Here is a 20,426-nt window from a genome sequence, read left to right as displayed (position 1 = left end):
GTTTGGAGCTCCTGCGTTGGCCCGCAGAAAGATTGGTGGTGTCAAGGTCTTCCCCTGTCATGCTGCAAGAAATAAAAAAATTGATAAGCAAGAGGGTGTTGATTCCTGTCCCAGAGTCAGAGCTAGGGCAGGGATTTTATTCCACCCTGTTTTTAGTAAAGAAACCAGATGGGTCATACCGGACCATCATAAATCTCAAATATCTGAACAGGTTCTTAAAAGCCAGAAAATTCAAGATGGAGACTATCAGATCAGCAATATATCTTTTATCTCCAGGGTGTCATATGGCAGTTCTGGATTTAAAAGATGCTTACCATCATATTCCGATCCATCCAGATCACCAGAGATTCCTCCGGGTGGCAGTGAGAACCGAGGTGGGACTTCTTCATTTTCAGTTCCAGGCCCTTCCCTTTGGCCTCTCCATGGCACCTCGGATCTTCACCAAGGTAGTGGCGGAGATGGCTTCCTTCATCAGAAGAGAGGACATCACGTTTTTGCCTTACCTGGACGACTTTCTGGTAGTAGCCCAGTCTCGGGAGGAGTGTGCCAGGTCTCTGGATCGGGTTATGGAGGTTCTTCGGTCTCTGGGTTGGCTGTTAAACATCCAAAAGTCCAGGTTGGAGCCGGCAACGAGCCAGGTTTTTCTAGGTCTGGTTCTGAATTCCAGGCTGGAGAGAACCTTTCTCACAGACGAGAAGGTAGCTGGGGTTCAAGGAAGAGTTCAGAGGGTTCAAGTTAGAACGGAACCTGTCTATAAGAAAAGCTATGTCTCTGTTAGGAGTTCTAACTTCCTGCATACCAGCAGTCCAGTGGGCTCAGAGACATTCCCGCCAGTTACAGGTAGAGATCTTGGCTGCTACAAGACGGGCGGGGGCATCCCTGGAGTCAGTGATGAGCTTGTCAGAGGTGACCCTTTCTTCCCTAGATTGGTGGAAGGAGGTAGAAAATCTGAATCAGGGACTTCCCTGGGCCTTTCCGGAACCGGTGGTGGTTACTACAGACGCCAGCCCCTGGGGTTGGGGGGCTCATGTGGAGGATCGGATCTTTCAGGGAGAGTGGTCCCAGGGTCAGAAACAGTTTTCATCGAATCGGAAGGAGCTGAGGGCAGTCTTGCTGGCCTTGAGAGCGGTTCTTCCGATGATCCTGAACAGACATGTGAGGGTGATGTCCGACAATCGGACAGTGGTCTCATATCTCAATCGCCAGGGAGGGACCAGGTCAGATTCTTTACTAAGGGAATCGAGATGGATATTCGAGGAGATAGAGGGGAGAGTGCTTCATCTCTCGGCCATTCATATCAGAGGGGTCGAGAATTCTCGAGCAGACTTTCTGAGTCGCCACAGACTGCGTCACGGGAGAGTGGTCTCTAAATCCCAAGATTTTTTCCCAGATAGTAAGATTATGGGGATTACCTTCAGGTAGATATGTTCGCCACAAGAGGAGAACAGAAAGGTACAGGAATTTTTTCTCCCTCAGTCCAGAGGAGTGCCCATCTGGGGTAGACGCCCTTTCTCCAGAAATGGGATTTTCCACTAGGCTACGCCTTCCCTCCGCTTCAGCTGATTCCTCTGGTAGTAAGGAAGATCAGGTACGAAGGAGCCAGGGTGATCATGATAGCCCCCTTCTGGCCGAAGAGGGCGTGGTTTTCCCTGTTGAGAGCAATGTCAGTCTCGGATCCTTGGATCCTCCCAGAAATTCCAGATCTATTATCTCAGGGTCCCGTGTCCCACCCAGAAGTAGGGGTCCCTACATCTTTCAGCATGGAATTTGAGAGGTCATTTTTAGCCAGTCAGGGATTCTCCGAGGAAGTAATTTCCACTTTGATGAAAAGTAGGAAGGAGGTAACAAATGTTATTTATGCTCGAGTATGGAGAAAGTTCCTGTCCTTTATAGGCACAGAAGTGGTTTCCCTGGCCGTTAGAATTTTCCATAGTTCAGGTGTTGGAATTCTTACAGAGGGGATTGTCCCTCGGATTAGCAAAAAGTACACTAAAGGTGCAGGTGTCAGCCTTATCAGTTCTGGGGAGAAGAAGTTTGGCCATAGACCCTTGGGTGGTTAGGTTTTTAAGGCAGTGGATAGGATTACGCCAGTAGCAGGCCCTAGGTTTCCTCCCTGGGACCTTAACTTAGTACTTAATGCCCTTACCAGACATCCCTTTGAACCTCTGGCATCTTGCTCGGTCAAAATACTTTCCCTTAAGTTAGTTTTGCTGGTAGCTTTAACTTCAGCCAGAAGAGTTGGGGAGATTCAGGCCCTCTCTATTAACCCCCCTTTTATGTCCATCAGGGAGGACAGAGTGGTTCTTAGACCAGATCCTGCGTTTATGCCAAAGGTTCCTTCCAGGGTTAATAGGACTCAGGAGGTAGTTCTCCCAGCTTTCTTTTCAGAGCCTAAGGATGATAGAGAGAAGGAGTTACATTCTCTGGATGTCAGGAGGTGCATTTTGCAGTACCTAGAGGTGACTAAAGACTGGAGGAAGTCCTCTGCCTTGTTTGTTCTGTTCGGTGGGGCAAGAAAAGGTAATACTGCCTCTAAGGCTTCTATTGCCCGGTGGATTAGAGAAGCTATATCCTTGGCATATTCAGTAACCGGCGTGTCTCCCCCGATTTCGGTGAGGGCTCACTCCACGAGGGCGGTATCCACGTCTTGGGCAGAGAGGGCTAGTGTATCTATTGAACAGATCTGTCGGGCAGCCACCTGGTCTTCTCCGTCCACCTTCTATAAGCACTATAGGCTTCAGCTTGATTCTATCTCTGACCTTCTTTTTGGCACTAAGGTTTTGAGTTCTGTCACCCACCCTGAGGATGATCTCTGAAATCTCTCTCTAAGGTGCTGTCGTGGGGGAGGGGAAAAATGATGATTACACTTACCGGTAATCGGATTTTCCTGACCCCACGACAGCACCTCTTTATTCCCTCCCTATTGGTGTAAGTCTGTGTGTTCACGGGTGTTGCAAAAAAAAAAAAAAAATATATATATATATATACAGTATGTAAATTAAACTAACATAAGGGGGAGTCCCTCTCATGCTCTGGAAACTCACTGAGGTGGGAGAGCGGCTCCACCTTTTTTATGCTGCAGGTTTCCTGTCCTGGGGCGGAGCCATCTCTCTAAGGTGCTGTCGTGGGGTCAGGAAAATCCGATTACCGGTAAGTGTAATCATCATTTTCACAGTGACCGGCCCTTTAACAGTGATTTTCATGGTGACCACCCCTTTAACAGTGACTGACTGTGACCGCCACTTTAACAGTGATTTTCAAGGTGACCGGCCCTTGAAAAGTGAGTTTCACGGTGACCGACCCTTTAACTGTGAACTCCACAGCGCCCGTCAGTTGGCAGTTAGAATTTAAGTGAAAGTCTGGTAGGCTTGTATTGGCTAATGCAGGTAATTTTTTCAAAAATATCTCGGGAACGGTACGTCCTAGAGAGCTGAGACCCCCGCAAAATTTCATTCTAGGTAGCAAGGAATGTGTATACCAAGAATCATTGAAATCGATTGTTGCGTTTTTGAGGAACATACATACATATATATATATATATATATATATATATATATATATATATATATTCTTGAGTCCCATGCAAATTACGTGGGCGAAGTATTTAATGGTCGGGGACTTTGACCTGAATACTAAATGAAGTTTTCAGTTTATGTAGATATAAACAAAAAGACCTATATATATTTATGTGTGTGAAACGTATCAAATCATCCGGTGACATCATACATCAGTACCGAGCCTCATCAAGAAAGTGACTATAATGAAATAATGACTGAATGAATATGTGGGGAATGGGTGGGGACATCCGTGACCCGCCGACGTGCTGCCCCTGTGAGCCGTGCCGGCTTTGAAGGCACCGACTTCTCCCACAAATCTAGGCTACCTACGGCCAGCCTTTAAACTTGTGGTCCGAGCCTCATCAAGAAAGTGACACCCTGCCGCCACCAACCCCCATCCCCCAAATGGCCTCTGGTGTGCCTTGGCCTTTCCAGGCCAGTAAGCCTAAAAGGGGACAAAAAACAACTGATAAGGGTAAGCATTGGCCTAACCTGCTAATCCACTAACTTGCTGAAAGCTCGGGCCAGCTCTGCCTGTGGCTCCGGAATATATCGGACAAAGCAGCCCGAACGCCAGCGCCCCAGGTGTTTGATGATGTGTGCTGGGACCCCTTGCTTTGAAGCAGCGGACGCTGCCCCAATGCGGAATGAATGCCCCGAAAATTGTGCTGGATTCAAACCCATGTTGGCGAACAGGATGCGAATGTGTTTCACAAATTGGCTAGACGACAGCGGCCTGATGGGAAACGGGAGTAAGGGGTCAGTTGAGTTATGGAGACTAAGAGCCAAAAAGAGATTGTCAAAAACGTCACTGGACACCATGCGTTCCCGGTCTGAAAGAATTTGACTAAGTGCCCAGGACCCACCTGCCTGGTTTTCGTGAGGTAACTGCAGCTGATAGCTAACACCCACCTTGACTAAATTTCTCTTGCAGAGAGCCACCGCCCCTGCCTAGCCTGGGTTACCTCCCCTGGCCTCAAAAACCCATAGAACGCTAAATACATGGCTGACTTGAGCACCAGACTGGGAAGAACTCTGAAAGGTGACAGCGAAAGAACCTCTGCCAGTCTGTGAAAGATGTCCCCCGTGATAGGCCGACGGGGGTACCTCGGCGGGCCATGGGCCGGCCAACCAATGAGAGCCAAATAAGGCAGCGAAACCTCCTGAGGCTGCCGCATCTTAAAACACGTGTGGATAATTGGCGGTGGCCCTTGGAACAAACCTCGAAATACCATTCCACCTGCTCAGAAATCTGTCCCACATGAATAGATTTGCCCGGGCGTTGGCACCTAGATGAACTAATGCGTCCAAATCACGAGTTTCCTGCAATAAAACTAACAATCTGGAAATAAACGATCTACCCTGAGGAATGATCCTCATGGCAAAATTTAACATGCCCAACAGAGACTATAACTCTCTCTTAGTACAAACCTGTGAAATGACCAAGGAACAAACACCTAATTTGATCCTGTCGAGCTTCTCTTGGGGCAGACTAGCCGACATCTTGCATGAATTTAAAGGGATTCTGTCACCAGTTTTTGATCCCCACATTCAAAATTATGGTTATGTGCATGGATGACCTGAACACTGGCGCCAGCCTTCGCATGCGGCGCATGCGCACTTCGCTCAATGAAGCCGAACGGAGAAGTCCGCACGGGCGCATCAGGCCTGTGCGCACGCGCGGGATGTTAGAGAAGAAGGAGGGGGGAGTGAGGGAGAGCCGGAGGAGTAGCAAATGATTCTGAGGCGGTGCTGATGACAGCAAAGGAGGAGCTGGGCACGAACGGCGGCGGGTGCGGGCGGCATCTGGAAGACATGAGCATCCCCCTGGGCACGTTAGTGAGATGAATTACAGGTTAGATAAAACGTTTTTTACACTAAATGAGCCTACAGATTTAGCTTATAAGACCACATTAGGAATCACAAGAGCTCCATGCACATAACCATATTTTTGAATGTGGGGGTCAAAAACTGGTGACAGAATCCCTTTAAGGAGATCCCTAAAAACGCGATCACTTGTGCAGGCCCCTCTGTCTTGTGGTCAGCAACCGGAATATTTAACTGCTAACTTGCTTAAGAACTTGTAAATCAACGGGCACCTGTGAGGGGCTTTCAATCAACAGAAAATCATCAAGGTAATGAATGATATTCTGGCAACCCCGTACTTCCAACAAAATCCACTCCAGAGCCTGCGCTAACTTGTCAAAAAAACTGGGGCTACTTTTGGAACCAAATGTCAATTTGGTGGCAAAATAATATTCATCTCTCCACTTGATGCCATGCTACTGCCAGAGAGACGGTCTAATGGGAAGTAATTTGAACGCATCAGAAATGTCTGCTTTGGACAGCCAAGAACCCCTACCTGTTTTGAGAATGACCTGGATAGCCTGATCCACAGAAGCATATTTCAGAGAGAATTCCTCTGACGGAATCAACGAATTGAGACTTGGAACGTGAGAGGAATGAGGAGCAGACAAATCATACATCAACCGAAATTTATCTAAATACTTCCCGTGCACCACCCTCACCGGGCTCACCCTTCATGTATGAAAAGGAGGGGACTCAAAAGGACCTATGACGAAGCCTTTCTCCAACTCACTCTTTAACAGTTCGTCCACTAAACCTGCATGTTTGAAAGCAGACTGTAGATTTGGACATTCAAACGTATGCTGCGGCAAGGTAATGAGCCCGGTGTGAAATCCCTGGGAAAACCCTTCCACCAGGAAAGATCGGAACGGTTGAACTGGGTGAAGCCGTAGTAGCCAATCTAAGAGCTCTACGTCCACCCGGCTCAGTCATGCCGAGGATTTCAAAGTACACGCCGTAACATGAATAGGTTATTGGTTACTTACTCAGGGCCTACACCTAACTTCACCATATATCCCTTCCAAATAATTTCCCAATAAGACACCACACACTCTGCTTGGATTAAATCGGCCACAGCAGCCGTTTTATTAATAAAATAAATACATCCATAAATAACAATAAAATTAAAATTAACATTAACCCCTGACGAGGGAGATCGTAGAAGCCCCAAAATGTTACCATCCACAAGAAGCCAACCTGGCAATTCCATCTTGCCTCCAGCCGTAAACACCAGCTCGGAGACACCAACTGATGGACGCCTCTCCGATCAACCAAGTGCCTGAAACTATGAGAGTCCAGCCCCACCATTGAGGCCCTCCCATTTCCAATACGGTCATATACCACCAGCTTCTATGATCTCCCACCGCCAACAACATGCAGCTTGAAACCTACAACCCCCCTTAAGCCTGCACGTTCCTCCACAAACGCAAAGCACGCTCGATTCCACTCTGCAAACCCAGCGCCCACAGATCAATGCCCACCGCATTCAGATGAACACCATCAGCTCTCCAAAAAACCCCAGTCCCCGCCTCCAAATCCGAATGCTGAACCGCCACCGCCCCATTACGCGCCATAAACCTCCCAATAGCTCTATTCACCTTCACTCTGGCCTTATTAATGCGCTCCACCGAACGTGCCTCCCTCCAAGTCTTACGAGCCACAATATCGGACCAAACAGTCACCATACCCGGAAACATAGACCACAACCTCAAAAGGTCAAACTTGATATCCTTAATCAATTCCCGGCAAGGCCAAACCCCCAAATCATTACCCCCAACATGCAACACCAAAACATCAGGGTCAGGATCCAACCTCGCAAACTGGTGCACTTCCCTCAACACACTCCCCCACAACATACCCCTATTCCCCAACCACCGTAAAACCGCTTCATCCCTATTGAACCCAAACTGCCGCCCCTCCGGTCGCAGGTCCGCCCGAAGCGCGCCCCAGAACACAAAGGAATGCCCCAGAATCCACACCAACGCCGCTCCTGCAACACAAATTAATTAAAATTAATGACAGCACCCCCAATCACCAACCCCCCAACCGAACATAAGATTTAAAGCGCAAAGATTCCCAATCTTCTTGATAACCTCCTCGCTCAAACCTAACCTCGCCGCCTCCGTCGCCGCCCCAATCCTTTAGGAATGACCCGTAAAATTCTTAGAGTCCATCCCTAACGCCCCCAAACACTTTTTAAACACCTCCACGAACTGGAAACGAGAAAGAAAAGACCCATCTTCGTGCCTCAGCAGGGGCCCTTCATCCCCGAAACTCACCCCCTCCCTGTACCGACCCACAACATCGAACCGGACACAACACACAACCCGGCACCTCGAACAGCGACACACTACAACCTCTACCCTCCCTATCTTAGAAATGTGGATCCGCACCACCACCCTATCACTATACAAATCAACATCCCCCCGCAGGGACACACTAACTCACCCAACCGAAAAACCCCGAAAAACGCCAATGAAAAGGCTAATCTGAACAACCGCACCTCACTCATTGCCCTACAAATCACACCCACCTGCTCACCAATCCGCAACAATAAAGCGAATGAAACCGGCCACCTCTGATCCGCCACCCGCTTCCCCCTTCTACACCCTTTCAATACCTGCCTTACTAAAAAGGTTTTGGTAACATCTGGTAGACCCCGAAGCTTAAAACCGAATGCCAAACCCGCCATAACCCGATTCACCTGCACTACTGACCGCCCCACCTCTACCATATGCCCTAAAATCAACACCAACGGAACCTCACCCTCATCAACGCCCACACCCAAATCCGCACACCACCGCTCTCAATCACTCCAAGTCTTACCGTAAGCCATCCAAGTGCCAGCGCTCAAAGACTCCCTCAACAATCCCGCTACTGTACCTCCAATAGATCCCACAGAAACTCTGGACACACCAACCCTACCGCCTCTGCCTCCGGGGCCAGCTGCCAAAAAGGCTCCCACTGCAAACGAGAAAGAGAGTCAGCCACACCGTTAATCTCCAAACAACATAACATCAAATGCTGCAACAACTTAACCACAGGGGCAGATGACGCCGTTAATCCATTGATCGCCTGCACCACCCCCAAGTTATCGCAGTGAAAACAAACCTTCCTATTGCGGAACTCCAGAGCACCACCGCTAGTACAATTCCAGGAAACAACTCCAGCAACGCAACATTGCGAACCCAACCCTTCAGCACCCAAGACTCGGGCCACTGTCCCGCACACCACTGGCCATTGCAAAATTCACCAAAGCCACCCCACCCGCAGCATCCGAATACAAATCAAAATTAACGTTATCCACCACCTCTCCCAACACCAATGCCCTACCATTAAAGTCCCTTAAAAACCTTTCCCAAACCGCCAAATCCCCCTTCAACTTACACCCCAGATGAATAAAATGATGCGGAGCAACCACCCCACCAGTAGCGGCCGTCAACCTCCTACAAAAAATACGCCCCATCGGCATAATCCGACAGGCAAAATTTAACTTGCCCAACAATGACTGCAAGTCCCGCAAACGAATCTTGTGTGACCTCAACGCACTCCCAACCACCACCCTCAAGTCCTGCACCTTCTCTTCCGGCAACCTACACTCCATCCTAACCGTGTCAATAACAATGCCCAAAAAACTCAACTCCTGTCGTAGGCCCCACCGTCTTACCTTCCGCCAATGGCACACCGAACAACTCAAGAACAGACTGCAAAGTGGACAATAACAACGAACAAACCCGCGACTCCGCCGGACCCAAGCATAAAAAATCGTCGAGGTAATGGATAAGCGACGCACACCCCGACACATCCTTTACCACCCATTCCAAGAAGGTACTGAAGGATCAAAGTATGCACAGGACACTGAGCACCCCATTGGCAAACACCTATCCACAAAATACTCGCCATCCCAGAAACAACCTAACAAGTGTAAACTATCTGGGTTAACTGGGCAATAACCTGAACGCTGCCTCAATGTCCGTTTTAGCCAACAAGGCCCCTGGTCCTAACTTACGCACCCAACCTACCGCCGCATCAAAGGAAGTATAGACAACCGAAAAAAGTTCAGGATCAATACCTTCGTTGACCGACGCCCCCTTTGAGAAAGACAAGTGATGAATGAGCCGAAACTTGTTCGGCTCCTTCTTGGGCACCACCCCCAAAGGGGAAACTCGCAAATCCTCCCACGGAAAGTCAACAAACGGCCCATCCATCCTACCCAACGCCACCTCCTTAGCGAGCTTCTCCGACACCACCTCCCTATGCTCCAAAGCCGACCTCAGATTCTTCTTAACCCCCAACACATGTTCCACCGGGCGAGATGGAATACTAAAACCCTCCGTAAACCCCCCTCAGCAAAAATTCTGCCGCTCCCCTGTCCGGGTATCTATCTAGGTACCCTGCCATCGTGCCCACCCGCACCGGTGTTCGACCCATTAGCACCTGCCTCACCCCCCTCTGCTTAGCACCCCTGAAACAACGGCTGGCCCCATGACCTCCCCCGCAGGAAGAACATTTGTGCTTAAATTTACACTTGGGCCCAAACTTGCAACTCCCCTCATTAAAGAGAAAGCAAAAGCCATTGGCCGCTGCAGTTGCAAATCCCGACTGACCCGACTCCCCATGCTCCCCCCGAAAGGGCTGCCTGGACCGTACCGGCGCCGTCACCTTCATCCACAATCCAATATCTTTATGATCCCACCGCATACTCCGGTGGACCGCTTTCCTCTGATGAAACTGCTCGTCATACCTCAACCACCCAGAACCCCCATAAACCCTATACGCCTCCCCAATAGCATCCAGATAACAGAAAAGCGCCGAACAGCTGTCCGGCGCCTTCTCCCCAATCACGCTAGCTAATATGGCGAACGCCTAAAGCCAATTCGCAAACGTGCGCGGTATAAGCCTATAACGCCTCTTCTCCTCCTCATCCCTTTTAGACCCATCTCGCTTCCCCAAATCGAGATTAAAACGCTCCAACGGCAGAAGTGAAAAAATCTCCACGTATTCCCCCTGCCATATCCTATCCCTGACCTCCTGCTTCAAATGCGCCCCCAAAGGCCCCTTAAAGCACACATATACCTCCCCTCTGGCCGCATCATCCACCCTGCGGCCTATCGTCCTCACCACCCGCCTGCGTCTGCACTGATACCGAGGCCGCAGCAGCGACGCCAGAAATCTATCATGACGGCCTCCCCTTACACTACGTTCTAGTCCAGCCTCCCTGGATGCGCCCTGAAAGCAAGTGGCACAGACATGCAATAACCTTCACTGACTGTAGTTACAAGTAGAGTAATTAAAGTTGGTACAAAGCTGTGCTTTCCCCAAGAAATGAATCGGTCTGCCCAGTATGTCATACTGTACTGCCTGCTGACTAGAACCCGGGGTGCTTTGACTTCTGGAGGTACTGGGAACAGCTGTAAGGTCAGCTTATGGACACCAAGTGGTGGTGGGGGCAGGAGACTGACATGTCGCACACACCGGAGATTTCAAACTGGCGAAGTGCCTGCAAAACAGCTTCATGTCAATGTTGCTCCAGTTTGTAACTACCTGAAACTGGGCCCAAATGGCTGCCGCTTTGGCCGAGAAGGACCTGTAATAGTCATAGAACGCCGATCCCTCATACTTATGTGCCAGATCCACCACCCTATAAAGGTAAGTGTCAAGTTCTTCTCTCCTGTGGGGGCTGGCGGAACACAACACATCCCTAAAAAGACTGAAATCCAGCACGAATTCAGCCAGTGACAGCTTGCGACTAAGCCTTGGGTCCTTGGTCTTAAGCACCACAGACACCTCGCTACAGCCAAAGGATTTGTTCTTCGCCATGTCATGGGACGATATTAACAAGGATTGCCAAATTAATCCTTGCCCTCCAAAATATCCTTCTTAATGCTTGGCCTGACAAAATAAACTGGCGCTACCGAAGGCACCCCCCACCCTGTAACGGATTAGCTGTTGCCAACAAAATAGGTATAGTACCTCCCACCGCAGTCAGATGTGCGACAATACCAGCCGGCCCAACTACCTGAGGGGGGTCACGACATTTCTCCATCTCCTCCATCGGGGTTTGTAAATCCTGAATGAAGTCGTGAGAGTGTTCAACACTGCATGGATCTGCACCAACGAAGTGTTGATGGAAGTGTCGTTGCTCGTGGAAGGCCTGGCTGGTGCTGCACTAGGGAAAAGCAACTTGAACAGTTCCGCCTTTCTGGCTGTAGCCACAAACGGAATGCCTCTTCTTAAAAGTTCAGCCGTCAGCTTTGGCACTGTCCATGACCTAAGGGATGGGATGCTGCCTTGTTCGGACCCTCTGCCTGGAGATGGAGGCAAGGAAGCAAACTCCTCAATGTCAGAAGGCTGAGACATGACCACTGAAACAACCAAACAAAACAAATTGTGATACATGCGCCCTGCTGCCCGCGTGCTAGGCAGACAAGGTGACAGACTTAAACCCCTCTCTCACCATGCAGCGTGTAAGTAACATATGCAAATGCCAATGAGGCCGACACGAAGTATGTTAGTCGTTTCCACTGACGTATGGAAAAGCGAGCCCGAGTTTGAATCTGCGACGTGACAGATCAATTATAAACGAATACTGCGGGCTGACGTACCTACGGACGTGGCAGGTAATGTATAAGAATAGGAATTGTGGAAAACTGACCGTATGACGTATGGAACTAGTCTACGAAATATGAGACATCGTATGCCTGTCCCCCGTGATAGAGTGCGTACTGTATGAGGTGATGCGCCCAAACCTGGAGAAAGCCTGCAATCAGCTCCGATTAACAGAAGCTAGTAAAAAGTAGTTGCCCTTGCACTGACAATCATGTCCAGTTGACTTGAGACCATACGCATGAATTTGGAAATGCCCTTTAAGAACTGATTTCAGAAAATGACATCTGAGCAAACATTTGAGCCAAGTTAACCCGGAACTGCATGTTAAAAAAAAAAAAAAAAAAAAAAATCAAACCTAGATCTCCCTCCCTGCCTTCCTCACCTTCCCACACACAGTTCAACAAACCCGAAAGAAAAGGTCTGATAGTAAATTCTCGGAAAACCCTTGAAGATGAAGTGGGAGAACCCAGCTTCTGCAACACTCCGTCTTGTGGAGCGCTCGTAGATGACGTCAATGACCCGGAAGTACAGAGGACATCCGTTACCCGCCGACGTGCTGCCCCTGTGAGCCGTGTCAGCTATGAAGCCATCGGCTGCTCCCACAAATCCCCCCAAAAAACAAACGTATCAATGTAGTTCTTATTGGCATACACAAATATTTTGCAACAGTCGATCTACATATGAATAATTTATACGTTGTTCGAGTTTTGCTAAATATTGTTCTGGCATGCAATATGTAATAAAATACAGTGCTGTAATTCAATATTGCTTACAGTGAGAATAACTTCTTCATCCTCATTAAAGGTTTTTCGCACCATTTTATTTTTTAGGATTTTATTTTTGGAAGACTGCCAATCCATTAACCAAAGCGAAACTGAAACCAGGTCATGTGACGCGATTACTATCTCGTCCTCACGCGATCATTCATAACGTTTCCGATTTTCGGGTAAAAATCGGGAATTCGAATATAAAGATTGATTTCACCCTACTTCTTTCTATGTAGCGAATATTTGAGAGAAAAAAATGTTATTTAGAATATATATATTTTTTTTTTTTTCAATACAGTTGTTCGGCATACTCCTCCCCGACAAGCGTCCCCGTCACCCTGGGAACAACTGTGGGTTAGAATATACCATCGGATCTGAGTTTTCACGATCGCAGGGAAAACTCAGATCCAATGATATATTCTAACCCACAGCCGTTCCCATGGTAACGGGACACTTGTCGGGGAGCAGTATGCCGAAATGAAATAACAGTACATATCGAAAAAAGACGATTATTTAAAATAACGAATATATTCGATATATTGCTATAACTTTAGTTTTTTAGAATATTCGTCATATTCTAAAACAAGATTACAAGACTAAATAGCAATATAGCGAATATTCATAAAATACACATATAGACTGCAATTTAGCTAATATAGTGCTATAGTATTTTTTTTAAATAGTGTACATTTTTCCCAAGTCTGAAGTAAAACAAAAAATGTGACTATAAAAAAATACTATAGCACTATATTATAATGTCCAGCAGTATTGATCCCTTTAAAACATAACTTTTACTCTTCGAATTATAAAAAAATACCACCGTAGTGGTTCACCAGTGAATAAGTGAAAAGACGAACAACAATAATAATAATAGATACAAAAGATATGTCTGGGAGCTAATAGTCAATCCACTTCTAGAGGGATGAGTGAACACAGGGCAGCTGAGGGGAGCAGTGGGCAAACCTGTACTCTCCCTATGCTCACCCTAGCTACAACCTCAGCCCAGGGACGCCTCCTTGTGGTGGAGACTCCCTGTCCTCGTTCCTGGGCTGACTGCCCTGCGTTTACCCTCCTCTCAAAAAATAACAAAGTAAGCTCCCCAAGACGCTGATGGGTGTAGTCATGTGTCCCTGGTAATAAATTACTTACAGGGCCACCGGAGTGGATAAAGACCAATACACAAGGTGAATTGGATATATATCACCTTTAAACCTATGGAGCCAAACCCTGGGGCATCAAACTGGTGCGTTCCCAGGCTGGTTCCACACAAGCCCCTACGCGTTTCCCCTATCACTAGGTTCATCAGGGGGCATACATGGTCAGAGATACAACCATCATATAAGGGATAAATTAAAGATACTTAAGATATAGTTGAGGCAACAGGACCAGAGACGCAGATGGAGGAGGAACAGGACGCTACCAGGACGCAGCTTAAATCTTCCTGGGTGAAGTATTGGCCCATATCTTGTGGGCTCTTTATCCTCCTGACTGCACAGGACACTAAGTGGGACATACCAATTGGGTCCCTTGGTCCTATGCTTAACACCATCTGCGTCTCTGGTCCTGTTGCTTCAACTATATCTTAAGTATCTTTAATTTATCCCTTATATGATGGTTGTATCTCTGACCATGTATGCCCCCTGATGAACCTAGTGATAGGGGAAACGCGTAGGGGCTTGTGTGGAACCAGCCTGGGAACGCACCAGTTTGATGCCCCAGGGTTTGGCTCCATAGGTTTAAAGGTGATATATATCCAATTCACCTTGTGTATTGGTCTTTATCCACTCCGGTGGCCCTGTAAGTAATTTATTACCAGGGACACATGACTACACCCATCAGCGTCTTGGGGAGCTTACTTTGTTATTTTTTGAGAGGAGGGTAAAGGCAGGGCAGTCAGCCCAGGAACGAGGACAGGGAGTCTCCACCACAAGGAGGCGTCCCTGGGCTGAGGTTGTAGCTAGGGTGAGCATAGGGAGAGTACAGGTTTGCCCACTGCTCCCCTCAGCTGCCCTGTGTTCACTCATCCCTCTAGAAGTGGATTGACTATTAGCTCCCAGACATATCTTTTGTATCTATTATTATTATTGTTGTTCGTCTTTTCACTTATTCACTGGTGAACCACTACGGTGGTATTTTTTTATAATTCGAAGAGTAAAAGTTATGTTTTAAAGGGATCAATACTGCTGGACATTATACTTTGACTTCTAGATCCTTTTTCATTGATTTACATTGATTAAGCTGGACATTTATAGCACTATATTAGCTAAATTACAGTTTATTTGTGTATTTTACAAATATTCGCTATATTGCTTTAACTTTGTTTTTTAGAATATTCGTAATATTCTAAAAAACAAAATGATAGCAATATATAGCGAATATTTGTAAAATACACAAATAGTCTGCAATTTAGCTAATATAGTGCTATAGTATTTTTTTTTAGAGTGTGACATTTTCCCGAAACGGAAGTTCAGAAAAAAAAACTAATTTAACTATAAAAAAAATTACTATAGCACTATATTAGCTAAAGTACAGTCTATTTGTGTATTTTACAAATATTCGCTATATTGCTATAACGTCGTTATTTAGAATATTCGTAATATTCGTAAAATGCACATATTTAGCCATAGCCAACCAATAGGAAAGTTGCCTTATACAGTTAAAAGAAAATCGCAATACGCAAATAATTAAATTGCATATTGTTCACAATAAATAGAATAATGACGAATATTCGATTTTGACGAATATAAAACGAATATTCAATCGAATATCGCAAAATCGAATATGGCACCTCCCGCTCATCACTACCTCACCTTGGAGCTAGCTTTGGTGTGCTCGGTCCCTTGCTGCAGTGGGCAGTAGCAGGCGTACTGTCTAGAGGACGGCCACTCCGCTTTTGCACCCTGCTCCCTCTTCTGCTGTGCTGGTGGCTCTGTGCGACCACCCCCTGATCCGCCAAACTACATAGGTCACTCGCATTACCTTGATTCCATGTGGGGTCGAGGACCTCATCGTCCTCCACATCATCTTACACCCAGTCTTCACCCCTGCCCTCCTTGTCGGTCTGCACACTTTCGAAAGTCCCAGCAGTTGGCACCTGTGTTTCATCATCATCCGAGACGTGCTGCGATGGTCCTCCCTTGTAATCATCTTTAAACATAAGTGGTTGGGCATCGGTGCACTCAATCTCTTCCACTTCTGGGGCAGCGATAGTTGGATGGCCCTGAGAAACCGTGCTAACAGAGTCGCCAAAAAGCAGAAGAGACTGCTGCATGACTTGGGGCTCAGACTGCTTGGCTGATTTGCAAAGGTGTGAGGTGAAAGACTGATGGACATCGGCTGCAGGTGCCAACTCTGATCTTTCAGCAGGAGAATGGGTGGGAGACAATTTGAAGGAACTGGAGGCACTGTCAGCAACCCAATCTACTATCGCCTGTACTTGTTCAGGCCTCACCATTCGTAGAGCCGCATTAGGCCCGACCAAATACCGCTGCAGGTCCTGTCGCCTACTCGCACCTGAGGAAGTGGTTTCACTTGTGCGTGTAGCTGGCACAGATCAACCACGTCCTCTCCCTTCAACAGGAGCTCCACCAGCAGCACCACGCCCTAGGCCACGTCCCTTATTTGACGCTCTCCTCATATTTCTCAAATTTAGGATCTTGCCCTAAATGGGTGTTTTATTAATAGCAGAATAGAACCACAGTATGTAAAGGGTGTATCTCACACGCCCTGATCCAGATTAGGCCGCAATTAAAGATTTGTGCCCAAAATGGGTGTTTGTTTAATAACTGAATAGAACCACAGTATGTAAAGAGTGTATCTCACACTCCCTGATCCAGACTAGGCCGCATTTAAATATTTGTGCCCAGAATGGCTGTATTTCAAGTAACTGAATAGAACCCTATTAAGTAAAGGCTGTATCTCACAATGACATATGCAGCAAAGGCTGCAAAATAAACTTTTTTGCCCAAAACGGGTGTTTGTTTAATAACTGATTATGACACACGTGCTGATGCTGCAAGGCCAGAAAAATTGTGTATTTTGAACAAAAAAGGGTGTTTTATTAATAGAGGAATATAACCACTGTATCTAAATGGTGATTCTCACACCGACTGAGCCAGACTAGGCCGCAATTAAATTTGTCTTTTCAAAATTGCTGTATTTCAAATAACTGAATAGAACCTCAGTATATAAAGGGTGTATCTCACACGTACTGATCCAGACTAGGCCGCAATTTAAGTTTTTTGTCCAAACTGAAAATTACAGCAGTATATAACCCTTGAATTTCACACATGCTGATGCTGCAAGGGCTGTAAAATTGGGTATTTTGGTAAAAAAAGTGTGTTTTTAAAAACCCAGAAAATTATAGCTGTATTTCCAGATTAAATTGCACACAGACTAATCCAGATGTTGGATAATGCCCAAAAAGTGTTTTTTTTTTACTGAATGAATATGAAAGCTGTATATAACCCTTGAATTTCACACGTGCTGACGATGCAAGGGCTGTAAAATTGTGTATTTTGACTAAAAATGTTGTTTTTAAAAACCCAGAAAATTATGGCTGTGTTTCTATCTTAAATTGCACACTGACTAATCCTGCAAATGCACCAGATGTTGTATATTGACAAAAAAAGGTGATTTAAAAAAAAAAAACATTATTATTGCAGTATTTTAAGCTTGGATTTCAATGTCACAAAAGCTCAGATGCAGTGCTGGTGCACTAAGCTTGCAAAAAATAAATAAAAATTGTCCGCCTCCGTCCCACCTAACTAATAGATGGATAAAAGTTATTTTTTTCTGTTACTCGGCTCATGGCAGGGTAAAAAGATTGTGCCCCGCACCCACATAACTAAATGTATGTAGAATGCTGAGTTAGATTCCAGTTCTGAACAAAGATTCTCTCCTATTCTCTCCCTGAAATCACCAGCAGCATCCTCTCCCTACACTAGTAACAGCAGAGGGACCTGCAGCGCTACTTGACTCAAGCTTATATAGAGGCTTGGTCATATGCTGCACTGGCCAATCATAGCCATGCCATTAGTAGGCATGGCTGTGATGGCTTCTAAGGACACAGAGTTAAATGCTTGTTGATTGGTTGCTCCGCAGCATTTCAAAAAGCGCCAAAGAAAGTTCGGGTTCGCTCAACTCTACTTACAGGTATTTTTATGATTCTCAACTGAGTATTTAACTAGAAAAGAATATGGTAGACACATATTGAAAAGAATATGGTAGACAAAAGTCAACCTTTGAAGATGCTGGCTTTAGCACAAAAGTGAAAAACTACAGCCTAGTGACCTAACATTCTGATCTACTGGTTCTTGCTCTGAGATTAGATTAGGATCTGTTTTGCAAACCACTGTCTTAGTCAGTGAAGAATTTTATTTTGCTACATTCCTTGCAATTTATATTTAATTGTTGAGATAGAAATCTTATAACATTAATATTATTTAAGGTTATATTATTTAAAAATAATACAAATTTATTCTTGGCAGATGACTGCACCAGGAGCTCAGAGGGACATGGGATATCGTCACAACATACTATGGCTCAAGATGTATATGAACAGCATGTCATTATCCCAGATGTATCCTCAGACTTTCACAGCAAAGATCCATCATCTGATTCTTTTCAATGTAACCGATCTTCTAATTTACAGATTGTTAAGCAAAACAAAGAACACAGAACAGGTGAACATCAAAGACAGGAGAAGCAATTTTCATGTTCAGAATGTGGGAAATGTTTTCAACGGAAATCAAATTTTGTTAGACATCTGAGAACTCACACAGGTGAGAAGCCATTTTCATGCTCAGAATGCGAGAAATGTTTTAATGCTAAATCAGATCTTGTTAAACATCAGAGAATTCACACAGGGGAGAAGCCATTTTCATGTTCAGAATGTGGGAAATATTTTACCCAGAAGCAAGAGGTTGTTTTACATCAGAGAATTCACACAGGGGAGAAGCCATTTTCATGCTCCGAATGCGAGAAATGTTTTAATCATAAAGCAAATCTTGTTAGACATCTGAGAACTCACACAGGGGAAAAGCCATTTTCATGCTCAGAATGCGGGAAATGTTTTATCCAGAAGAGCGAACTTGTTGTACATCAGAGAAATCACACAGGGGATATGCCATTTTCATGCTCAGAATGCAAGAAATGTTTTAATTATAAATCACATCTTGTTAAACATCAGAGAATTCACACAAGGGAGAAGCCATTTTCATGCTCTAGCAACTCCACTATATAAGCCGGCAGATCGCACAAACGCCAATAAGATAACATGATCAGACAGGGAGGGGGGGGTTGTAAAAAAGGAATACGCATAAATACAAATACGGAATACGTAGGGAAGTGGTGGTGGTCCAGCAGCTCTGCGGTCTGTAATCTATTTAATTGTTTAAGCCTCACAACTCCACTATATAAGCTGGCAGATCGCACAAACGGCAATAAGATAACATGATCAGACAGGGAGGGGGGGTTGTAAAAAAGGAATACGCATAAATACAAATACGCAATACGTAGGGAAGTGGTGGTGGTCCAGCAGCTCTGCGGTCTGTATTCTATTTAATTGTTTAAGCTCTCTGTCGCCTCTCTGCTTTGATTTGTGTATGATCTCTATATATTTGCCATTGACTTACCACACTGTGGGGCCTTACACTGGATTGATTTATGCTTACTCCCTAACCAGAGATAAGGGTGAGGGGTGTAACCTTAAAAAAATAAAATAAAATCACACTTGCTATTTGCTGATTGTGACGGCCTACACAGTGGTATGTGTGAGTGGTGTGTGTGAGGTTGCAGGGGGGGATTCTACGTATTGCATATTTGTATTTATGCGTATTCTTTTTTACAACCCCCCTCCCTGTCTGATCATGTTATCTAATTTCCGTTTGTGCATTCTGCCGGCTTATATAGTGGAGTTGTGAGGCTTCAGGGAGGTATTGAATGTATTGCGTATTTGCATGTACATGAATTCTTTTTATCTCCTTTTTGTTTGATCATGTGACCGAATTGCTGCTGTTCCGCTGCCTACTGCCACATTGGTATCCATTTTTATTCATTAATTATATTATGTATTGCAATGTTAATATATGTATTTTAAATAAAGACGTTGTTTAATACTTAGTGGTGTGGTATCGTGGTGTTCTATTTGGGGTCGTGGCGTTTTCCAGGATCCTATCCAAGTCGGGACCGAAGACATATTGGCCATGGAACGGAAGACAAATCAGCTTATTTTTGGATGTCATGTCCCCTGACCAGGCCTTCAGCCAAATGACTCTTCTAATTGTATTAGATAAGACTGCTGTACGGGAAGATAATTTTACGGACTCCGCTTAAGCTTCTGCTAGGAAGTTAGTGCCCATCTTTAGTAGAGGAAGGCTATCCAAGATTTGTTCCCTCTGGGTTTTATTAACTAAATGGAGCTCTAACTGCTCCAACCAGACCTTCATGGTACGGGCCAAACATGTCGCAGCTACATCCGGTTTTAAAATTGCTGCAGTGGCTTCCCACGTCTTCTTAACCACCTCTGGACCGCCTAACGCAGATTCGCGTTCCGGAGGCGGCAGCCCTGCGCAGAGTCACGCATATATGCGCCATCTCGCGCGAGGCGAGATTTTCCTGTGAACGC

The 20,426-nt window shown here is 45.9% G+C and overlaps 1 protein-coding gene across 1 annotated transcript in view; it reads left to right on the top strand.

Moving 5' to 3' along the window:
• The window catches only part of LOC122941684 (oocyte zinc finger protein XlCOF19-like), an 88,110-nt gene extending 68,193 nt beyond the window's left edge, over positions 1-19,917 (top strand). The window contains exon 4 of the mRNA XM_044299107.1: positions 18,289-19,917. Within this exon, the coding sequence (XP_044155042.1) occupies positions 18,289-19,043 (755 nt within the window). The 3' untranslated portion in view covers positions 19,044-19,917. The remainder of the gene's footprint in view (positions 1-18,288) is intronic.
• The last annotated feature ends 509 nt before the right edge of the window (positions 19,918-20,426 follow it).

This window comes from Bufo gargarizans, chromosome 6 (assembly GCF_014858855.1).
Source record: "Bufo gargarizans isolate SCDJY-AF-19 chromosome 6, ASM1485885v1, whole genome shotgun sequence".
NCBI classification, from domain to species: domain Eukaryota; kingdom Metazoa; phylum Chordata; class Amphibia; order Anura; family Bufonidae; genus Bufo; species Bufo gargarizans.
This window is presented reverse-complemented; position numbering and strand designations above follow the sequence as displayed.